The 11,179-nt window shown below is 38.1% G+C and overlaps 1 protein-coding gene across 1 annotated transcript; it reads left to right on the top strand.

The window, feature by feature from the left end:
- The first annotated feature begins 7,808 nt into the window (after window positions 1-7,808).
- LOC145777476 (actin, cytoplasmic) lies at window positions 7,809-10,226 on the top strand. The gene is made up of 6 exons (XM_082588858.1): window positions 7,809-8,007; window positions 8,136-8,351; window positions 8,437-8,707; window positions 8,829-8,956; window positions 9,260-9,443; window positions 9,622-10,226. The coding sequence occupies exons 1-6, from the start codon at window positions 7,885-7,887 to the stop codon at window positions 9,825-9,827; spliced, it is 1,128 nt and encodes a 375-aa protein (XP_082444984.1). The 5' UTR covers window positions 7,809-7,884; the 3' UTR covers window positions 9,828-10,226.
- The last annotated feature ends 953 nt before the right edge of the window (window positions 10,227-11,179 follow it).

The raw sequence follows: 11,179 nt of genomic DNA on the forward strand, positions 1-11,179 counted from the left end.
ACAGAAATTGGTCAGTTTTCCCACAAAAGTTAAACACAATTCATTTTACCTTTGCTTAGAGTTTTAATAAAGATTGAAAAACACTGAAAGTTTGGGATTTTTAAGCGATTGCTTTCATAAAAAAAAAAATACTCAACTGTTGTTTCATTTCTATCAGGGCTTTAGAACTAATTAGGTGCCGTCTAATTGTCTTAATTAACAAACTGCATTGACAAAAACGCAGCAACAACGCAAAGGCAAGATCCAGAAAAACGTGACTCACACGGGATAGACATAGAGAAAACATCTGTTGTGAAACCACTTTCATTATACGTTTCAGCTATGAAACATTTATGAGGCGGTTTGACAGGCAGTGGTATCAAGCGACAGAAGAGACCGGGGTTGTTTCATATTTTCTCAAATTGCCAATGTTTTTCTGATGCCCAACACCGATACTTTGACTAATTCAACTATTGAGTTAACTTGCGATGAAGTGAATTTCATATGCGAGCGCCAACACAATGAATAAGAATTTGATTTCAAGGCTTTGGTAAACCATAGCAAGAAAACTGGTTTGAGATGACGATAGTAGGCCTACAGATAATGCAGAATTGTAGATAAACAATTTACAGTTCACAATCATAAGATAAATCAAGCAGCAATGGTATTGGAAACAATATAACCCTGTCGAAATGTTTATTTTCAAGAACAAGCAACTTCGCTGTTGAACCTCGGTTAAACTCAGTAGCGGAGACAGGAGCTATCCCTTTAAAACACGGACAATCCATTGTTATTTTATTCATCTTGTTCTTGCCAGGTCGGAAAAGGCATGATCTTTGCATAATTCATTCACGCGATTGTCGTTCTATCGACCACTGTTTCATCACAACAATTTGTTTTATCGCAACAGTAGGCTACTGTATAGTACTGTTTGCCGTTTTAGTGTAAACACTAGTCTTTTCCTGGTCAAACTAAAAACTTAGTTTATATTAAAAGAATCTCCCCCACTAATGTTATGAGCTTTTCCGTCCCGGTTATTTACGGTAGCCTGCTGTGCACAAAAATTCCAAGCAAGTAAAAGTTGCCCTTTTTTTGCGTCGTTTCTACGTCTAGTGGAGTAGATACAGTAGATTGAAATTAAGACGAAGACAAAACTGTTTCTCAAGATCAGAGTGTTACAACGTTGATGAAAAGACGTTATTAATTCGAATATACAGCAGTAGAAGCTAAAAAAACGAACTTTGTTCTCATTTTACACTTTGATTTATTTGCATCAGAGCAATAAGTCCATATTTACTTCTAAACATGCCAAACAAAAAAAATAAGCAATACATTTAATAAGCACAATAATGCAGTTCCCATACAATGCTGCTGCAGAAAATTGTCAATGAGTAATTGTGTTTACTGCGAATGGCACTGTTGAAGCAAAATTTCAGAGAGCATTTACCTAACAATTTTTTGGAAGATTGGCATCTACATAAATAGTTGTAAAGAAATTTGTAAAGTACTGTATCAAAGGTCAAAATAGTTTGTTCAATTTGAATAGTGTAGGCACTGACAAAACGAGGCAAGCCATGCAACATACTTGACTTCAAAAGGCATCGTTGTATGCAATACGCAAATAATTGATAAAGACACACGAGAAATTACACTGGTCTTCGAAATTTATTTTGCCGCATGTAGGCTATACTTCACTTATACTACTAATTCAACTTTACTTGTTTTTTGTTTCTTATTATTGCACAAGCCACAAGGACTGGCTTTTGCCTCGGTCTGACTAACGACCTACAGAAATGCATAGGTTTTCCACAAATGGTCGAGTAGTTTTTATCTGGATGTTTTGTTCGTTACTTCGCCTTTTTTATTCCGTGATATTAATGGTCAGAGTGTCATTTCAAAATGATGACTTAACATTAATTTCAAATGACTAAACATTTTACCAAAACAGGTCGCCAAGCAGTTCGCACACCAGAAGACCTCAGATATGGCGCGCAACCGTTTAAACAAAGTTTAGATGATGACTTGTTGACAATCAAAAGTTAGTCTTGCTGATTCGATCATCCCTGCGAGTGCGATCAACAGCCAGCATTGATCAAGAATTTTAACAACACTTGTAAAGCTGTTCTTGCGAGTAGACATCACAGCCAAGTGCTTTGGACTGGTGACGTTATTGACGCAAAGCTACCAGTGCGGTAGGCAAACACGATGTTCATATTATAAGCCTTGTAAGGAGAATCTCATTTTGATAAAACAGTCATGTAAAAAAGGCAGGAATGTGGCGGTTATGTTGTTACTTTTATCATTAAATCAACATTAATTATTGCCACAATTGATGAAGATGTGGCAATATTTGCTTGCTGGGAGTGCACAAAGTTGAATTATTGTGCAGTGCGTCATCTGAATGATAAATTAATCATTTGTGTGCACGACAAAGTCTATTGCAGTCAATAGCCGACAATGAAAAATAGCTTTGGCACTGCCATTAATTAACCTGGTGACAGAGCGAAGTGTGAGCTGACACGATAAGGAAATGCGTGAATACGTCAACAGTATGAAGTTAGAACGTCATCAAAAGATTACCAATCACCCAAAGCAAACGCGTGACATTTTTCTATAACATTTTCGAGTTTCTTGCTGCGATACAACTCACAGCCGGCAAAACAGTCATGCTTGACTTCATATAAGCTACAAACATCAGCATCATAACCTCCCAAAAAGAATACAAACGCTTTTATAGTGACAAAGCAAAAAGCTAGAGAAGAACACACGAAAGCACTAAAGCAGGTAATGATTAATAATAAAATCATACGACTAAGCTAATAAAATGTGCACAGTTGTACAAAAATACCTCCGAATTCTCGCAAATATGTGGTATTTCCACAATGTCTGGATTATTATTTCCCCGTTATGGCAGTGGTCCCCAACTGAGGGCACCTTGATGTACCATACAAAATTGACGTAGGCTCTTATGTTGTACATGCAGACCTGTTTCTAAGTTCCATTAAAGATTGCGGTAATTCGCAGGAACTCGTCTTGCTCCGCTGTTTGCCATACACAACGATTTTGTTTCTTCACTTATTAATTTCCTTACTTGTCGGTTTGAACGTTGTAAGTTCAGATTAAGCGAATGAGAAGGCAAGTAAGCTCATCTTCCATGCCATTGTCAACCCTTCAAGTACGCCATTATATTTTTCAATACGTAGGCTTGAACGCTTGATAGGCGCCGTTACAAGAGAGTATTTATAATCTGCAGGTCACTGCAGCAGATGGAGTGTTTTGAGTCCAGGGGCTCTATTCACTTTTAGAATTTGGACAGTGGGCTGAAATCGTCATAGTCATTTCAACAACAACTTTCAACTCGTCTTAATCATTCCAATGAGTGGGGGGTGATCACCCCCTCACCCCCCCTTTTGGATAGAGCCCATGGTTTTGACCGGTAGACACCTTAACTTAAACATACGACAATTTTCCCTACGAACCAACTGAGTGCAGTCCTTGTGACCCTTTTAGCACTCAGACAGAGAATTGATTCTTGCTTTAAACTTTGTTTGGTAATTAAAAAAGAAAAATAATAATGGCAGCGGTGGGAATCAAACTCACGTCATAAAAATAATTACTTCCCATGCCAAATCGCTCTGCAGCTACTGAATCGCTTGTTTAATTCACTTCATAGAAAAAAGTTTTGATAATGACCCTCAGTCTTTCACAAAGACATAGACATAGATTAAAGAATGGCTCACAAAAATAGTTTTCCAACCTATACAAAAATCAACTACTATACCTATTGCGTAAAAAACTTGCATTAAATTATTATTAGAGTGGCTAACCTAAGGTTCCCATATAAGACGTTTGAAACTCATATAATAAACTAACAAACCAGTCACAATACAACGAGAACTGACTAGGCTATTTAAAATATATCGAGATTCGTCAATATATTTTATAAATAAAACCACAATGTAAGCTACAGCAACCTTCCCCTTTGGTAAATCACCTACCAGACATTATTTCAACAAAATCAAGTGTTATTAATTTAAAAAGGGCAATATAAATGGGTAGCCTAATTGAATGCAAAACAACTTGAAAGTTGTAATCGTCTAATTGAGACACGAACACCCAAGAAATTGTCCAGTCAGACATCAAAATATTCATTTATGGCTTATGCAATACAAATCAACTAGGATGACGAAATTATTTTTTCTATTTTAACATTTAGCGATACTTCATGTTTAAAACGTTGCAATGCATTGTACCGAGAAAAGAAGTCGATTTGTCACGATCCTTTGGACAATTTTTGCATATATTGTTTGTTCCTAAAAGGTAGATACATTTCTTGTTCTTTGATAATCTTTTTTAAATGCGAAATTTAATAAGCTGATTAATTACCCGTTCAAGCCAAGTAACGGGACGAGTGTAAATCATAGCTGAAGCCAAACTAGACGAGGTTGAGTATACGACCTTTATGAATGTAGGCAGCCTGGAAGTAATTAGCCTTAAAATAGAATCTACATCACAGTAATTTTTAACATCTAGGAGGTACAGCAAGTGTAAAATGCTACTGCATCTAGAAACTGAGCTCTTTTTAAACACAAAGTATTTGTGATAATTTGAAGCTGCATATCCGCAAATTTTTACATCAATGTAGTTTATTACTCCATTGAAGCGACACCATAAAAGTTGTGTTGAAAGATAAGACATATTTTCAGAAAAATTGAACCAACTGTTGCTTTCGTAAAAAATGTAAAAAATAATTTGGCGTGCACTAAGCTACGTTGAAATAAAAAACGTGGCAAACGTCAGAACATGTTCTGAAAGTAATGCATTTTAAGTCTATTTTTAGTCTAAAGGGCATTTTAACAAGCATAACAGAAATCTCCAAACTCAGACTAAATCTTGGAAATAAATGTTAGGCTAGTCTTGCATGTAACCGAGTCCAATTTTTATTACATGATTACGTATATACTACATATATAGCCCACACATTGCATAATGTTGTCCCAAAATTTTGTACCACCATTTTCAAACACAGTCGACAGCGATGCTAATGACGTAACTTTTGCCCACAGTAAACAAGTAGAAATCATGTGGAAATAGCAATCATGTTTGCGAATTAAACATTATGTTCTGATATTATTAGGTTTTGTCTATTACCTTATTTGGTGCGAGATTGATTACATGGAGAAGAGAAACTACTTCAGCCAATAGCGTTCGCTTTTCGCTACAGCGCAAAATTAGACTGTCAACAACGCCCACGATACAGGATCCACTGTTTCACTTATTTACTCGGATTTTACTGATTTCCCAAATATGGGCTTTATTTCTTGCTTTGGAAAAAGCCGATTAAACAACATTGCAATTTGCAAATATCACTTCTTTCTTTTAAAATAAACTTGGCTGGATTTTCGAACATCATCGACTCTCCTCAAGTACGTACATGAATCATGAAACAATGCTGAATTTTAGTCAAACAGTTGCACCCCCACAAAGAAAAATTATAAAACATTAATTACATCTGACAACACCATATAGCTTATACTGTTTCCTTTTACATACGTTTTCAAAAAATTGCGCATACAGTAGAAGTTTTTTCATTTTCCAAATGTAGCCTACAAAGGTGGTTGATGGGACACTAGAGGACATTTTATTGCAGCATTTTCTTGTGGTAGTCAGTCGCATTCGACAAATATGGGCACGAGTGATCAAAAGATTTAGCGAGAATTAGCGTTAACTCCAATCGTTGCTTAAAATTATACATCACCTTATACATCCTCGATAAATGAGAGACTTTTCGCCCAGAATCGGCTAATAAAATTGCTTGATATGGTTTGCGCACGACTTGATGGTTCACTGAGCACAGCCCAGTTTTGCTGACGTCACGTTCTACCAATCGCACAAGGTCTGAAGGGCGAGGCAGAAAAAATAAATTGACAGTAAATCCCCGCAACGACCTTTTATGGCTCAGCGTTGTGGTGAAAAGAATTTCAAGCTTTATCATGCACAAGCCGGATAGGTTTATATAGCAGCATCCCTGCTTGGGCACCATTGTCTTGTCAATATCGTGGCATCTGGCATACGAGATCGACATTCAAGATAGTCAGAATTTACAAGTTAAAACTTAGATATTGCAAGAAGTCCGAGATAAGAGCCGACAGGGATACCTTTATGTTGTTTTAAGAAATCTACCTATGAAAAATAAAGAAATGAAACTCGTCGTTCTTAGTTTTACCGAGTTTTTAATCACAAAGCCAATTCCCATTTCGTTTTGTAGAACTATAAGCTAAAACACTAGAGCTATTTAAATAAAGATACCATATCTGTGCGACTGTTTCAAAGTTTTTTTTTATATTGTGTTCCATTATGTAACCGATGCTTGATGACGCAAGTGAAATACAGCCCAGCAGTGGATAGACATGTTTTGTCTTTACCGATTACCTTGAATATTCAAGATAGCTAAAACTGATGGTTGCGGCGATAACCGACTTGACAAACGCCACTATGCGGAGGAGACGGGCATCAGGGTAGTAGTTAATGAAAACTGCGTACGGGTTTGACATAAAGGTATCAGGAGAAAGGTGTGCTTAAACGAACAAATATTGAGTTTTTAAAGTGCTCACCGTTGATTTCATTCTGCTCCAGCGTGAAAGTGAAATACGTAAGTCGTTTGGATAATATTATCAAATGATGTCTTGTAAACGTCAGCATTATTTGACATAACTTTCTAAGACACGCACTGGTTGTTATTTCCTGTGCTGTCGTCATCTTGACGTAAAACCAATAGGAAAACGTTAGCTGCAAACTTTTAGTCATACCACTTTCGGTTTGGAGGGAAATAGTAATTCTAAACTGAAAACAGTTTCTCTTCTTTGGGTAAATTCTGTGTGAGTTATGGTGATTTGAGTTTCGCATGTAATTGATACCATCACTCAAAGATACGTTGTGTGTAACAGATATTGTTATGTTCCTTTTGAACTGAGTTTTTGCGCAAAGCCTTGTTACCATTCAAAGTACGACTGGCTTCTAATCTAGAAAATCGATCGCAAAGCTTTCTTTTGCTAGTCAATGACAATAGACTTACTTGAAACCGACGCTAACGTGTGTGCCATTGAGCAAATTTGGAAACAACACATTGACAATGCGATCAGGGTTTTCGTTGCTACCCAGTAAATCAGTCTACAGACGTTGAATCAATGTAAACAGAGCTGATTTGTTCACCGTTATTCAATCGAACTATTGTTACACAAAACAACCAAAATGCACTGCAATGAGCAATTTGTAAAATGGGTGCAAGTTGAAACAATATTGTTGCACGCTGTAACTTTAACCTGGTGAGGCATTAACTTTTTTTGCTGTTAAAAGACGTTTTTACGTACGTACGCAACAGTTGAAACTTGACGTATTTCTTCTGGCCAATCAAAAGCTGCGAATACAGCCGATGAAAACCCGGCTCATCGCAAAAGCGCTCCTTATATGGGCATATCGCGAGATCTGCTCAATACGTCATTTGCCGGGCTTTTTACGTAGCCATATTTGGTAGCAAGCAACGGTTGAATAGGTGGGAATGAAGGCGGAAACAAGAGAGGCAAGAAACATGGCAAACAAAGCTGTCAGTCACTCGAGAGGCGAGTCGAAGGTGGACGCAAAAGAGTGGTTCGCACTACTCGTAATCAAATAGGGTAATACACTTTGAAGTTAGTAAAATAAATTTTTATTACAAATATGGAGAGGTATTTTCACTTTAGGCCTCAGTACGCCATGTCAAAATCACGCTTGCAAGGTTGCTTAACTTCTGGTGAAGAACAGTTAGTGTTTTCAGAATTCTAAAATGGGCGTTACTTTGCAGGTACAACTTACACAGGTTAATATATTTTAATAATTACGTCAGTTTATTAAACATACATATAAAACATGGATGATGATGTTGCCGCACTCGTTGTAGACAATGGCTCCGGTATGTGCAAAGCCGGATTTGCTGGGGATGATGCTCCTCGTGCCGTCTTTCCATCAATTGTTGGACGACCCCGTCATCAAGTAAGTAATTTCGTTCCTGGTTTTAAAATTCGTGCAATTGGAGTAGAGCAGTTGCGTTTGACGTACCGGGATAACTGTACTGGCGATTGAATGTAATTTGTAAATTCGACATGTTTCTATTTGATTAGGGTGTCATGGTCGGTATGGGACAAAAAGACAGCTACGTCGGAGATGAAGCTCAAAGCAAGAGAGGTATTCTTACCTTGAAATATCCCATTGAACACGGTATCGTTACCAACTGGGACGATATGGAAAAGATCTGGCATCACACCTTTTACAATGAACTTCGTGTTGCCCCAGAAGAACATCCCGTTTTACTCACCGAGGCTCCACTTAACCCCAAAGTAAGATATCAGTCGGTTTCAGTTTCAAGTTAGCCCTTTCGGATCCCAATGTGATAAATTACTCATGACCACTTAAATATCTTAGGCCAACAGAGAAAAGATGACACAAATCATGTTCGAAACCTTCAACACACCCGCCATGTACGTTGCTATTCAAGCTGTACTTTCTCTGTACGCCTCTGGTCGTACCACCGGTATCGTATTTGACAGTGGTGACGGTGTTTCCCACACCGTGCCAATCTATGAAGGTTACGCCCTCCCCCACGCCATCCTCCGTCTTGATCTTGCCGGACGTGATCTCACTGATTACCTTATGAAAATCTTGACCGAGAGAGGTTATTCTTTCACCACCACAGGTACGTTTTCAGATTTCTCGGTGTTTCAGATTGTTAATTTTGTACGTTTTCGTAACTTACTTGTTTTTTAGATTTTTATGTTTATTTTTTGTACGTTTTCAAAACTTATTTTTTTTCTCAGCCGAAAGAGAAATCGTTCGTGACATCAAGGAAAAACTTTGCTATGTTGCATTGGACTTCGAACAAGAAATGCAAACCGCAGCCAGCAGTAGCTCGCTAGAGAAGAGCTACGAGCTTCCTGACGGACAGGTACAATAACCTACTTGGTCTTATGCATTTGCTTGCGTCATGTCTATTGCTTGTTTGCCAGATTAAAACAATATACCACTTAGTCATTTATTACCAACTTTACAGCATTTTTACTCTTCGATTATTACAAAGGAATTGCCACTGCTTATTTCCTGGTCGAGCAACTTTCAGATCAACAATTACGTTTTCCGTTTCCTGGTCGAGCAACTTTCAAATTAACATTTACGTTTTCCGTCCGGTCATACAGCACTGGGCATATGTCGAACTACAGTGCAGCTGGTATTACAATCTTTTCGTCCTCAGGTCATCACAGTCGGCAATGAACGATTCCGATGCCCAGAGGCTCTCTACCAACCATCCTTCCTCGGAATGGAATCCGCTGGTATCCACGAGACCACTTACAACTCTATCATGAAGTGCGATGTTGACATCCGTAAGGACTTGTACGCCAACACCGTTCTCAGCGGTGGTTCCACGATGTTCCCAGGTACAATATTTTGGCTTTTTGGTGTTACATGTTTAAGCAGAGAAAACGTAGCACCTGAGCTTTTAGAAATTCTTTTTCTTAAAAATTGTTAAAAACCGTAATTTGCGATGGTGTTAGGTCAGTGTTCGATCATACTAGGTCGTGCAACATCGTTTTTTTACCGAAACATTTTCTTTAGGTATTGCCGACCGTATGCAGAAGGAAATCACAGCCCTTGCCCCACCAACGATGAAGATCAAGATCATTGCCCCACCAGAGAGGAAATACTCCGTCTGGATTGGTGGATCCATCCTTGCTTCACTTTCAACATTCCAACAGATGTGGATCTCAAAACAAGAATACGATGAAAGCGGCCCATCTATTGTTCATCGCAAATGTTTCTAAACCATGCAATATTCCACGATTTAAACCATCTATAGTGATATGTTGTTGTAAACACATCTACATTTATTTCGGTTATTCCTCGTTTAAAATATTTTCAATTTCGTTGGTCTTAGTTTACGCGAACGCTGTGACGTGGGTTTGCCTCTACAGCTGTATCGTGTACATTATATATACATAAATTGCCCCTACCGGAGTGACCGCTGTGTGTGCAGTGGTTTGCACATCAAGCAATTCACTTTGCGTTAGCTGCGGAATCGATGTGTACAATTGGAGTGCGCACTGTTCAATTTTTTTTAAATAACGCGGTTATGCAGGGAATGTTGAACTTCAGCGTTGCGTGACAGTACTGAATACTGCAAGTATGATGGTAGTTGAGATTAATAAAACTCATTAACTGCATATGAATTTTTGGTTTAAATGAACAGACAAAAGTGCCAGACCAGTGGGAGTGTTGACAAAAGGCTTGGTTTAGTGAAAGATTTTTTATTTGGGCTTTTTTGACATTGACTGTTTGCTGCACTCGCAGTTTGTGGCGTTTTGGTACAAAGCTACCCACAATCAACCATGTGACCTAATCGTCGAAGAAATTTCGCCTGGGATTACCATATCCTTTGTAGGCATTTTCGCAACCAAGTCACTTGCAAGAAAGCTTTTCGTATTACGCAGGATGGCGAGATTTAGATGGAAGCACGCATAACCCTACTTGTAGGTCCGAAAATGTTAACACTATGTACAATCTAAGCACTAAATCAAAATTAAACCATTTTTTGTTCAGTTTTAAATTGAAGATTAACAAAAGCTGTAAAATTCTTTTGCTGCTAATTAATACAAGTTTTATTTGAAGCTCGTTTTATTTGCTGACAAAATATGCAGAAGTGCTAATGCAGCCGTATGCTAAGGTGGTCTACGACAACAGAAGAATTTAGTACGGTATTTCCAGTAAACTCGTCGTTGTGTGATCCGAGGGTCTATCCTTTCACCGCCCCAGTAAGCTAAGTCTATAACAATTGCACGAAGTGCTTTGTAACATGGAACAAACTACCTATAAACACATGTTTTATCTCATGCGGAAAGTAACAAAATACAATGTCAAAATTTGTTGGAATCAGCAACTATCTGCAAAAGAAGGCTGTAGCAATGTGATACATCTACTTTAATACCGGTAGCCTAGTTTGTGGAGGAGAAACTTTCATTTCTTTTGTGAGAATAGTGCGGTGGTACTGTATAAGTAGCCTATAATACAATACTCAAGAAACTAGCACCATAGCCAACTAAATGCCACAACAAACAGGAAGCAGACAAAGACTATGTCAGTCATCGAGCCACCTGCTTCCCGTGTTCTTAATGTGATA

Source organism: Aplidium turbinatum, chromosome 1 (assembly GCF_918807975.1).
Source record: "Aplidium turbinatum chromosome 1, kaAplTurb1.1, whole genome shotgun sequence".
Lineage (NCBI taxonomy): Eukaryota > Metazoa > Chordata > Ascidiacea > Aplousobranchia > Polyclinidae > Aplidium > Aplidium turbinatum.